Source organism: Bufo bufo, chromosome 7 (genome assembly GCF_905171765.1).
Source record: "Bufo bufo chromosome 7, aBufBuf1.1, whole genome shotgun sequence".
Classification (NCBI taxonomy): Eukaryota; Metazoa; Chordata; class Amphibia; order Anura; family Bufonidae; genus Bufo; species Bufo bufo.
Genome location: NC_053395.1, coordinates 2764008 through 2777181, shown reverse-complemented (window position 1 = coordinate 2777181; position 13174 = coordinate 2764008). Strand labels below are relative to the sequence as shown.

Below are 13174 nucleotides of genomic sequence, written 5' to 3'. Positions count from 1 at the left end.
GGCAGTGTAACTGCTTCTGATCCCGTCTGTTCCATGTATAGCCTGGCAGTGTAACTGCTTCTGATCCTGTCTGCTCCATGTATAGCCTGGCAGTGTAACTGCTTCTGATCCTGTCTGCTCCATGTATAGCCTGGCAGTGTAACTGCTTCTGATCCTGTCTGTTCCATGTATAGCCTGGCAGTGTAACTGCTTCTGATCCTGTCTGTTCCATGTATAGCCTGGCAGTGTAACTGCTTCTGATCCCATCTGTCCCATGTATAGCCTGGCAGTGTAACTGCTTCTGATCCTGTCTGTTCCATGTATAGCCTGGCAGTGTAACTGCTTCTGATCCTGTCTGCTCCATGTATAGCCTGGCAGTGTAACTGCTTCTGATCCCGTCTGTCCCATGTCTAGCCTGGCAGTGTAACTGCTTCTGATCCCGTCTGTTCCATGTATAGCCTGGCAGTGTAACTGTTTCTGATTCTGTCTGTCCCATGTATAGCCTGGCAGTGTAACTGCTTCTGATCCCGTCTGTCCCATGTATAGCCTGGCAGTGTAACTGCTTCTGATCCCGTCTGTTCCATGTATAGCCTGGCAGTGTAACTGCTTCTGATCCTGTCTGCTCCATGTATAACCTGGCAGTGTAACTGCTTCTGATCCCGTCTGTTCCATGTATAGCCTGGCAGTGTAACTGCTTCTGATCCTGTCTGCTCCATGTATAGCCTGGCAGTGTAACGGCTTCTGATCCCGTCTGCTCCATGTATAGCCTGGCAGTGTAACTGCTTCTGATCCTGTCTGCTCCATGTCTAGCCTGGCAGTGTAACTGCTTCTGATCCTGTCTGCTCCATGTATAGCCTGGCAGTGTAACTGCTTCTGATCCCGTCTGTTCCATGTATAGCCTGGCAGTGTAACTGCTTCTGATCCTGTCTGCTCCATGTATAGCCTGGCAGTGTAACTGCTTCTGATCCCGTCTGTTCCATGTATAGCCTGGCAGTGTAACGGCTTCTGATCCCGTCTGCTCCATGTATAGCCTGGCAGTGTAACTGCTTCTGATCCTGTCTGCTCCATGTCTAGCCTGGCAGTGTAACTGCTTCTGATCCTGTCTGCTCCATGTATAGCCTGGCAGTGTAACTGCTTCTGATCCCGTCTGTTCCATGTATAGCCTGGCAGTGTAACTGCTTCTGATCCTGTCTGCTCCATGTATAGCCTGGCAGTGTAACTGCTTCTGATCCTGACTGTTCCATGTATAGCCTGGCAGTGTAACTGCTTCTGATCCTGACTGTCCCATGTATAGCCTGGCAGTGTAACTGCTTCTGATCCCGTCTGCTCCATGTATAGCCTGGCAGTGTAACTGCTTCTGATCCTGTCTGTTCCATGTATAGCCTGGCAGTGTAACTGCTTCTGATCCCGTCTGTTCCATGTCTAGCCTGGCAGTGTAACTGCTTCTGATCCTGTCTGTCCCATGTATAGCCTGGCAGTGTAACTGCTTCTGATCCTGTCTGTTCCATGTATAGCCTGGCAGTGTAACTGCTTCTGATCCCGTCTGTTCCATGTCTAGCCTGGCAGTGTAACTGCTTCTGATCCTGTCTGTTCCATGTATAACCTGGCAGTGTAACTGCTTCTGATCCTGTCTGTTCCATGTATAGCCTGGCAGTGTAACTGCTTCTGATCCTGTCTGTTCCATGTATAACCTGGCAGTGTAACTGCTTCTGATCCTGTCTGTCCCATGTATAGCCTGGCAGTGTAACTGCTTCTGATCCTGTCTGTTCCATGTATAGCCTGGCAGTGCTCCACTGCTTCTGATCCTGTCCTGTGTATGTCCTGCCTACGTGAGAGGGCTCCTGGGTTCTCCGGATGGAGGACATCTAGTCTGTGTGCAGCTCTGCCAGAGACCGCCATGTGTCTTTCTGCATGGAGTCCAGGCATCTGCTTGTGTGCTGGTTCCCATTTTTTGTCAGATCCATGTTGTGAGTTTGGTTGGGTTCCAGTCCTATTGTCTGGGGTTCTCTTCAGGTAGCAGCCAAGTGTACCGGAACCTCTCTGGAGGTGCGACCAGTGAGCCCTCGGCCCAGTTCATCCCCAGCACCAGGGGCTCTGTGAAGAATGGGGCTCACTGGTTCTCCGCCCTCTGGGTTTTGCCTCTGGTCTGCCAGTGAACTTGGTTCTCTGGTAGAGCTACGAATATTGCCTAACCTGCTCTTCAGTGAGGTCGTGTTCGTTTATTACATGTGTAATAAAGTATTCTGTTGGTCCCTGGTCTGTATCTGCCTGTGTCCTGTTTGCCTGATGTCCGGGAAGCCTGCTCGGGGCCTCCAGAACGTGACAGCTAGTAGTAGTAATAGTAGTATTGGTGTTGGTAGTACTAGTAGTACTAATTATGGCAGTTGTGGTAGTAGTAGCAGTACTTGTAGTGGTTGTAGTAGTATTAGTACTAATAGTAGTAACAGTAGTAGTGGTAGTAGCATTAGTAGCGGTAGTAGTAGTGCTAGTAGTAGTAGTAGTGGTGGTGGTAGTAGTAGTGTGAGTAGTAGTAGTGGTGGTGGTAATATTAGTAGTACTAGTAGTAGTAGTGATAGGAGTAGTAGTGGAAGTAGTACTAAAAGTAGTAGTTGTTGCAATAGTAGTGTGAGTAGTAACAGTGGTAGTAGTAGTAGTAGTACGGGTAGTAGTAGTGCTAGTGGTAGTGATAACAGTAGTAGTTGTACTATTAGTGGTAGTAGTAGTAGAGGTAGTAGTAGTTCTAGTAGTGGTAGCAGTAGTGGTGGTGGTAGTGATAGTTGTAGTAGTATTAGTAGTAGTAGCAGCAGTAGTAGTAGTGGTAGTATTAGTAGTAATGGTAGTAGTAGTATTAGAAGGGGTAGTAGTAATGGTGGCAGTAGGGGATTAGGCCGAACTGGATGGACAGAGGTCTTTTTTCGGCCTTATATACTATATTACTATACTATCCCTCCCTATCACATATTCTCTCCCTATTCTCTTCTATTACTCCTCCCTACAATCCTCCTATACTCCCCCTACCACAGCATATCAGTGGCTTATGTCTTCAGACAGAGCCACTGCACAACATCCTTCCAGGTTGCAAATTTAAAGCAGACTTCCTTTCAGTGTCATGTGACCATCCGTCTTCTTCCCTCATGGTTTCGCCCGCCATCATGGACAGTAAAATGGTGCTTTGTAATATTTTACACAATCCGTCTAAAACAAATTTGTCCAAAGAAAACCTTTGGATTTGTTTGTTGGATGACTTTTTGAGAAATTTGTACATCCTTAATAAATACACTGTGACGGACTGAACCGTCACTGGGGCTGCTGGAGAGGCCTGAGGGGTAGGAGGCCTGAGGGGTAGCCTCCTACATGGAGACCCCTTCCCCCCCCCCCCCCTCGTTATTCTACAAAGGGAAAAATGGGTAGTTTCTGCCTGTGAGTGATTACGTTATCCCATTGTGTTGTCTGCCTGTAACTGCATGTGATTGGTTTATGTATAAACGGTCTCAGTCCTCCACAAGGTCCCCATGGGGAGTGTCCCTTGCTGGAAGACCTGCATAAAAGGCTGGCATGTAGCCTCATTAAAGGGTCCTGTTCTACCCTTCATGAAGTCTGGGCTCATGTTTGGGGGATTGGAGAACTACGCTCTGGGGATTGCTATAATCATTATACTCTCCAGAGTATAATCTCTAGCTCTTGTAAGAGCTGTACTAGGGTGGGTAGAAGACAACGAGATCCCAACCAAGCTACGGCGGTTTGTAGGGTCGGCAGTGCTTACGGTGTCGGGCGGAGTGCTTGGAGCCCTCGGGAAGCACTAGGAGCATCCATCAACGGAGGTACCCAGTCAGGGTGCTAGGGGATCCATTACATACACTATATATATTTGTCTCTCCTGCAGGTAGCTGTCTCATTCCTGTGGTAGTGAGCAGAGTCTACTGTACAATGAGACCGCCGCTGTCATCAAAACACTGATCTCTGCACCAGTCCAGCTAGATGGGTTCTGGGGGGTATTGAAGATCTCACCCAGTAGTTGCCCGCATTTCTAGGGCTCGCTTGCTGCTGTCCACTTTGTCTAATGTCTTTGTTCTGCTATTGTAGAGTCAGATCGTGTACCCAGATGGTGGGTCTGGTGACACAACCATGTTGGTGGATCTTCACTCATCCTCCTCAGCCACGGGAAAGGTAAAATGGACCTCCCTCCAAATCAAGTTTGTTGTATGACTCGGGACATGGTGGCCCAATATAACTGTCCATATTGTTTGTAGACTATTGAATGGCACATCCGTACAGAGGAGCATGGAGAAACCTACAATCCATATGACATTTCCGGGCAGGTGAGACTTCTGCAGAGGTGAGGTCTACTACAGCCTCAGACTATACTAAGTGCCTTGCAAAAGTATTCACCCCCTTGACTTTTTTTGTGTTTTGGTGCCTCACTACCTGGAAGTAACATGGATTGTTTGAGGCTTTGCATCTTGTAATTTACAGAACATGCCGACAACTTTTGAAGATGTTTTTTTAAAATTTATTGTGAAGCAAACAACAAATAGGACAAAATACCAGAAACAGTCAATGTGCAGAACTATTCACCCCCTACAGTCAGTACTCTGTAGAGCCCCTTCTGCAGCAATCACAGCTCCAAGTCTCTTTGGATCAGTCTCTAGGAGCAGTCGCCACATCTGACCGCTGGGATTGTTGCCCATTCCTCCTTGCAGAACGGCTCCGGCTCCTTCAGGTCGGATGTTTGCGCTTGTGAACAGCAATCTTTACGTCTGACCACAGATCTTCTATTGGATTGAGGTCTTGGCTGTGACTCGGCCATTCCAACACATTTACAGGTTTCCCCTTCAACCCCTCAAGTGTTGCTTTAGCCGTGTGTTTGGGGTCATTGTCCTGCTGGAAGGTGAGCCTGCATCCTAGCCTCAGATCACGCACAGAGTGGGGCAGGTTCTGCTCAGGAATATCCCTGTATTTAGCACCATTCATCTTTCCCTCCACTCTGACCAGTTTCCCAGTCCTCCCAGTATGATGCTGCCACCACCATGTCTCACTGTGGGGATGGTGTTCTTTGGGTGATGTGATGTGTTGGGTTTGTGCCAGACATAGCGTTTTCTTTAATGGCCAAAAAGTTCAGTTTTCGTCTCCTCAGACCAGAGCCCCTTCCTCCATACATTTTGGGAGTCTCCCACAGGCCTTCTCACAAACTGACAACGTGCCTTATTGTCTTTAGCTGACAGTAATGGCTTTCTTCTGGCCGCTCTGCCATAAAGCCCAACTCTATGGAGTGTACGGCTTATTGTCCTCCTATGTACAGATCCTCCAGTCTCTGCTGTGGAACTCTGCAGCTCCTCCAGGGTCACCTTAGGTCTCTGTGCTGCCTCTCTGATTAATGCCCTCCTTGCCCGGTCCGTCAGTTTTGGTGGGCGGCCGTATCTTGGCAGGTTTGCTGTATCTGGTTATGATAGATTGGATGGTGCTCCTGGGGATCATCAAGGATGTGGATATTTTTTATAACCTAACCCCGACTTGTACTTCTCCACAACATTGTCCCTTCCTTGTTTGGAGAGTTCCTCGGTCTTCATGGCAGTGTTTGGTTAGTGATGCCTCTTGCTTAGGTGTTGCAGCCTCTGGTGTGTATATGTAATGACAGATCATGTGACACTTAGAATGCACACAGGTGACATCATGTCACTAATCATGTGACTTCTGAAGGTAATTGGTTGCACCAGAGCTTTTTATGAGCTTCCTAACATAAAGGGGGTGAATACATACGCACAAGACAACTTCTGTTTTCTATTTCTAAACAATAGTTTTATTTATATATTTTTCTCATTTCACTTCACCGACTTAGACTATTGTGTTCTGATCCATCACATAAAATTCAGATTAACAAAACATTGAACTTAAAGAGGACCTTTCACCGATTATTACACTATGAACTAACTATACAGACATGTGGAGCGGCGCCCGGGGATCTCACTGCACTTACTATTATCCCCGGGCGCCGCTCCGTTCTCCCGTTATGTCCTCCGGTATCTCCGTTCCCTAAGTTATGGTAGGCGGAGTCTGCCCTTGTCCTTCTGTAGCGCTGGCCAATCGCATTGCAGAGCTCACAGCCTGGGAGAAAAGAACCTCCCAGGCTGTGAGCTCTGCGCTGCGATTGGCCAGCGCTAGAGCAGAACAAGGGCAGACTCCGCCTACCATAACTTAGTGACTGGAATCTCCGCCTACTATAACTTAGTGAGCGGAGATACCGGAGGGCATAGGGGCAGAACGGAGCGGCGCCCGGGGATAATAAGTGCAGTGAGATCCCCGGGCGCCGCTCTACATGTCTGTATACTTAGTTCACAGTGTAATAATAGGTGAAAGGTCCTCTTTAAGGCTGTAATGTAACAAAATACGAAAAAAGTCAGGGGGGGGGGGGGAATACTTTTGCAAGGCACTGTACATGATAACCAACAGAAATGCCTGCTGCCTCACGGCTTGCACTGGCTTTGTCCCTGCGGTTGAGGACATGTCATGGGCTAGAGGAATGCGACGCATGGTTGTGGGCTCCTGGGGTTGTTGAGGGTCACCTTTAGACCACCAGTGGCCACCATTGCCTGCAGCCTGTTCTCTTTTCTGCTTCATCTTTCTAGACAGGAGGCTGGTGCACAATGCAGAGTCCGCAGCTCTGTAGAGTCGGGGACCTGAAGGGGAAGCATGGACGGCTGGTTCCAGGAAACAAGGTGTTGGTGACAGACCCCAACCTGCCCCTGGCCGGAGATGTCACAGGTACCTCTATAGTGTAGGGGCCCTATAGTGAAGGTAGCAGTGGAGCCAAAGCAACCGGTCACCTCTTCCATTGTATACGGGCAGATCGCAGACATGGAGGCATCGCGTCGCTTCACAGCAGAAGGATCCAGAGTGATTTCATATTGTAAACCTAAGCAGCATAAGACTGAACTTCCCCTTTAAATGAGCACTCCGCCCTCAGGATAAACAAGTGAGGGGCCACGTAGGCCATTATCATGGACTGGTCCCGAATGACTTCATGTATCCTACTCCAGTCACCTCTAGAGCTGCTGTCAGCATTCTGCTGTTTCATCATAAGACAGCAGAATGAGTGCCGCTTTGGATGTGATTAGAGTATAAGACATGGATCACTACGAGTAAGTAAAGAGTAACTGGTCGGGATATTAGAGGTGGACATCTTCCAGTAGAAGTGGACTGATGATGATGATGGTCATAATGATGATGGTTCTGTCTTGTGTTGTCACTAGTAATAGGAAGGAGCCTGACGGTCACATTGGACTCCCTGGAGCTGTCGTCTCCCATCCTCCCTGATGTCCCCATCACATCTCTGTATTTGCAGCGGATGACATCATTTAATAGGTGCTGTGATGTCACATGGGGGGAGGGGTCAGTTACTAATTCTGACCTAAGCACCCTCTGTACAGCTCTGACATACCACATCTCCTTCCAGATCAGCCTTCCGTGAAGCCTTGTCTCTGATCCTGAACGTCACCCCCTGGAGAGTTACATTTTTACCTGACAGTAAGGACAGCGTTACAGTGTGTCAGCGCGTGGGCTTCTTCATCATAGGTAATGTGATTGGGGGTAACTCCTGACACCAAAACACATTGGGGGACATCTATTAAGACCCTGCACTGGCGGTGGATCCGCCGCAGTTATGTACAGGCGCCGCCCTCCATATAACCGCTGCTTCCAAGCTGTCCTACATTTAGACCATTTTCTGCACCTAAAACAGGCGCCCCACACCACGTCCACACCACGCCCCCTTCCACATCCACACCACGCCCCTTACATGCCCCTTCCATGCCCTAACCACACCCACACCACGCCCCCCCCCTTCCACGTCCATGCCACACCCCTTCTACGCCCACACCACACACACTACGCCCACACCTACAACACGCCCACACTCCCTTCCACGGCCACACCACGCCCCTTCCATGCCCACACCCACACCACGCCCACTTTTTTAGACCTGGTGTGAGCGGGGAAAATCGCAGATTCCTTTTCTCCGCAATCTGCCCCAGAAATACACCTAATATAGGCGCTAAAAAGGCTGTAAAACAGCCCAGGAAAGAGCTAGAGGGCTGCAAAAGGCAGCAACATGTAGGTAAATCCCCTGCAAACAAATGTGGATAGGGAAATGAATTAAAATAAAAATAAAATATATAAAAATAAACCAATATCAATTGGAGAGAGGTCCCATAGCTGAGAATCTGGCTTCATGTCATAGCAGAGAATCAGGCTTCACGTCACCCACCACTGGAACAGGCCACTGTCACATATTCAGGCCCCGGCACCCAGGCAGAGGAGAGAGGTCCCGTAACAGAGAATCTGGCTTCATGTCAGCAGAGAATCAGTCTTCATGTCATAGCAGAGAATCAGGCTTCACGTCACCCACCACTGGAACAGGCCACTGTCAGATATTTTTAGGCCCCGGCACCCAGACAGAGGAGAGAGGTCCCGTAACAGAGAATCTGGCCTTATGTCAGCGCAGAATCTGTCTTCATGTCATAGCAGAGAATCAGGCTTCACGTCACCCACCACTGGAACAGGCCACTGTCACACATTTAGGCCCAGACAGAGGAGAGAGGTCCCATAACAGAGAATCTGGCTTCATGTCAGCGCAGAATCAGTCTTCATGTCATAGCAGAGAATCAGGCTTCACGTCACCCACCACTGGAACAGGCCACTGTCACACATTTAGGCCCGACACCCAGACAGAGGAGAGGTTCATTCAACTTTGGGTTGCCCCGCAATATAATGGTAAAATGAAAATAAAAATAGTATTGAATGAGGAAGTGCCCTGGAGTAGAATAATATATTGTTAAGGGGAGGTAGTTAATGTCTAATCTGCACAAGGGATGGACAGGTCCTGTGGGATCCATGCCTGGTACATTTTTATGAACGTCAGCTTGTCCACATTGGCTGTAGACAGGCGGCTGCGTTTGTCTGTAATGACGCCCCCTGCCGTGCTGAATACACGTTCAGACAAAACGCTGGCCGCCGGGCAGGCCAGCACCTCCAAGGCATAAAAGGCTAGCTCTGGCCACGTGGACAATTTGGAGACCCAGAAGTTGAATGGGGCCGAACCATCAGTCAGTACGTGGAGGGGTGTGCACAGGTACTGTTCCACCATGTTAGTGAAATGCTGCCTCCTGCTAACACGTTCCGTATCAGGTGGTGGTGCACTTAGCTGTGGCGTGGTGACAAAACTTTTCCACATCTCTGCCATGCTAACCCTGCCCTCAGAGGAGCTGGCCGTGACACAGCTGCGTTGGCGACCTCTTGCTCCTCCTCTGCCTTCGCCTTGGGCTTCCACTGGTTCCCCTGTGACATTTGGGAATGCTCTCAGTAGCGCGTCTACCAACGTGCGCTTGTACTCGCGCATCTTCCTATCACGCTCCAGTGTAGGAAGTAAGGTGGGCACATTGTCTTTGTACCGGGGATCCAGCAGGGTGGCAACCCAGTAGTCCGCACACGTTAAAATGTGGGCAACTCTGCTGTCGTTGCGCAGGCACTGCAGCATGTAGTCGCTCATGTGTGCCAGGCTGCCCAGAGGTAAGGACAAGCTGTCCTCTGTGGGAGGCGTATCGTCATCGTCCTGTGTTTCCCCCCAGCCACGCACCAGTGATGGGCCCGAGCTGCTTTGGGTGCCACCCCGCTGTGAACATGCTTCATCCTCATCCTCCTCCACCTCCTCCTCATCCTCGGTCCTCCTCGTCCTCCAGTAGTGGGCCCTGTCTGGCCACATTTGTACCTGGCCTCTGGTGTTGCAAAAAACCTCCCTCTGAGTCACTTCGAAGAGACTGGCCTGAAAGTGCTAAAAATGACCCCTCTTCCTCCTCTTCCTCCTGGGCCACCTCCTCTTCCATCATCGCCCTAAGTGTTTTCTCAAGGAGACATAGAAGTGGTATTGTAATGCTGATAACGGCGTCATCGCCACTGGCCATGTTGGTGGAGTACTCGAAACAGCGCAACAGGGCACACAGGTCTTGCATGGAGGCCCAGTCATTGGTGGTGAAGTGGGGCTGATCCGCAGAGCGACTGACCCGTGCGTGCTGCAGCTGAAACTCCACTATGGCCTGCTGCTGCTCGCACAGTCTGTCCAGCATGTGCAAGGTGGAGTTCCACCTGGTGGGCACGTCGCATATGAGGCGGTGAGCGGGAAAGCCGAAGTTACGCTGTAGCATACAGGCGAGCAGCGGCAGGATGTGAACGCTGGAAGCGCGCACAGACGGCCCGCACTTTATGCACCAGCTCTGACATGTCGGGGTAGTTGTGAATGAACTTCTGCACCACCAAATTCAGCACATGCGCCAGGCAAGGGATGTGCGTCAAACCGGCTAGTCCCAGAGCTGCAACGAGATTTCGCCCATTATCGCACACCACCAGGCCGGGCTTGAGGCTCACTGGCAGCAACCACTCGTCGGTCTGTTGTTCTTTACCCCCCCACAACTCCTGTGCGGTGTGGGGCCTGTCCCCCAAACATATGAGTTTCAGAATGGCCTGCTGACGTTTACCCCGGGCTGTGCTGAAGTTGGTGGTGAAGGTGTGTGGCTGACTGGATGAGCAGGTGGAAGAAGAGGAGGAGGAAGCTGAGTAGGAGGAGGAGGAGACAGGAGGCAAAGAATGTTGCCCTGCGATCCTTGGCGGCGGAAGGACGTGCGCCAAATAGCTCTCCGCCTGGGGCCCAGCCGCCACTACATTTACCCAGTGTGCAGTTAGGGAGATATAGCGTCCCTGGCCGTGCTTACTGGTCCACGTATCTGTGGTTAGGTGGACCTTGCCACAGATGGCGTTGCGCAGTGCACACTTGATTTTATCGGACACTTGGTTGTGCAGGGAAGGCACGGCTCTCTTGGAGAAGTAGTGGCGGCTGGGAACAACATACTGTGGGACAGCAAGTGACATGAGCTGTTTGAAGCTGTGTGTGTCCACCAGCCTAAATGACAGCATTTCATAGGCCAGTAGTTTAGAAATGCTGGCATTCAGGGCCAGGGATCGAGGGTGGCTAGGTGGGAATTTACGCTTTCTCTCAAATGTTTGTGAGATGGAGAGCTGAACGCTGCCGTGTGACATGGTTGAGATGCTTGGTGACGCAGGTGGTGGTGTTGGTGGTACATCCCATGTTTGCTGGGCGGCAGGTGCCAACGTTCCTCCAGAGGCGGAGGAAGAGGCCGAGGCGGCGGCAGCAGCAGCAGAAGAGGCCGAGGCGGCAGCAGCAGAAGAGGCCGAGGCGGCAGCAGCAGAAGAGGCAGCAGGGGGAGCCTGAGTGACTTCCTTGTTTTTAAGGTGTTTACTCCACTGCAGTTCATGCTTTGCATGCAGGTGCCTGGTCATGCAGGTTGTGCTAAGGTTCAGAACGTTAATGCCTCGCTTCAGGCTCTGATGGCACAGCGTGCAAACCACTCGGGTCTTGTCGTCAGCACATTGTTTGAAGAAGTGCCATGCCAGGGAACTCCTTGAAGCTGCCTTTGGGGTGCTCGGTCCCAGATGGCGGCGGTCAGTAGCAGGCGGAGTCTCTTGGCGGCGGGTGTTCTGATTTTTCCCACTGCTCCCTCTTTTGCTACGCTGTTGGCTCGGTCTCACCACTGCCTCTTCCTCCGAACTCTGAAAGTCAGTGGCACGACCTTCATTCCATGTGGGGTCTAGGACCTCATCGTCCCCTGCATCGTCTTCCACCCAGTCTTGACCCCTGACCTCCTGTTCAGTCTGCACACTGCAGAAAGACGCAGCAGTTGGCACCTGTGTTTCGTCATCATCAGAGACGTGCTGAGGTGGTATTCCCATGTCCTCATCATCAGGAAACATAAGTGGTTGTGCGTCAGTGCATTCTATCTCTTCCACCGCTGGGGAAGGGCTAGGTGGATGCCCTTGGGAAACCCTGGCAGCAGAGTCTTCAAACAGCATAAGAGACTGCTGCATAACTTGAGGCTCAGACAGTTTCCCTGATATGCATGGGGGTGATGTGACAGACCGATGGGCTTGGTTTTCATGCGCCATCTGTGCGCTTTCTGCAGAAGACTGGGTGGGAGATAATGTGAACGTGCTGGATCCACTGTCGGCCACCCAATTGACTAATGCCTGCACCTGCTCAGGCCTTACCATCCTTAGAACGGCATTGGGCCCCACCAAATATCGCTGTAAATTCTGCTGGCTACTGGGACCTGAGGTAGTTGGTTCACTAGGACGTGTGGCTGTGGCAGAACGGCCACGTCCTCTCCCAGCACCAGAGGGTCCACTAACACCACCACGACCATGTCCACGTCCGCGTCCACGTCCCTTACTAGATGTTTTCCTCATTGTTCCCGTTCACCACAATTTTGAGAATGGCAAATTTGGGAATGCTTTTTCAACCCAGAAAAAAAAGTCTGCTTTTACGGTCACTACAAATAACTTGACCAGCTAAAACAGTACAGATTTGGTTGAATAGAGATGTGAGGCCTGTTTTTTTTTTGCGCTGTGTGACAGGTATAGGTTTAATCACAGAATGACACTTCTATCAGCACGCTAGCGTGTGTCTTAGGTTTTTCTGAATGATACTATCAATAACTTCAATGTAAGATTTTCTTTTTGGGATAGATTTCAAGTAGGCCTCAAATACCAGAAACTAGTTATTTTGAGAATGGCAAATTTGGGAATGCTTTTTCAACCCAGAACAAAAAGTCTGCTTTTACGGTCACTACAAATAACTTGACCAGCTAAAACAGTGCAGATTTGGTTGAATAGAAATGTCAGGTCTATTTTTTAGGCGCTGGGTGATAGGCTCAACTTGCCCCTGATGTAGTATATGGCCAAAAAATAACCAGACTGTTGATGGTTAAATGCACTTCGGTGACACAGGCTCAGCCTGTAGCTGATGTAGTATATAGCACAAAATAACCAGACTATCGATGGTTAAATACACTTGGTGATAGCTTGTGCTGGCGCACCACAAGTCACAAAATGGCCGCCGATCACCCCAGAAAAAAAGTGATCTAAAAACGCTCTGGGCAGCCTCAAAAAAGTGAGCAAGTCAATAATAGCACTTCAATGATCCACAGCTGCAGATCGATCACAGAATGAAGTCTTTTGGAGGAGTTAATCTGCCTAATCTCGCCCTAACGTCGCAGCTGCATCCTCTCCCTATACTGATCATAGCAGAATGACGTGCGGCGCTACGTGACCCAAGCTTATATAGAGGCTGGGTCAC

General features: G+C 50.2%; 1 protein-coding gene across 4 annotated transcripts in view; it reads left to right on the top strand.

Moving 5' to 3' along the window:
• LOC121008312 overlaps positions 1-13174 on the top strand; it is a 92496-nt gene that overhangs the window by 53850 nt on the left and 25472 nt on the right. For 3 of the 4 annotated variants that reach the window (XM_040440764.1, XM_040440765.1, XM_040440766.1), the window contains exons 4-8: positions 4063-4146; positions 4230-4298; positions 6603-6738; positions 7227-7338; positions 7430-7548. In XM_040440764.1, coding sequence (XP_040296698.1) covers positions 4063-4146; positions 4230-4298; positions 6603-6738; positions 7227-7338; positions 7430-7548 — 520 coding nt within the window. The remainder of the gene's footprint in view (positions 1-4062; positions 4147-4229; positions 4299-6602; positions 6739-7226; positions 7339-7429; positions 7549-13174) is intronic. The other variant, XM_040440767.1, reaches the window with a different exon arrangement.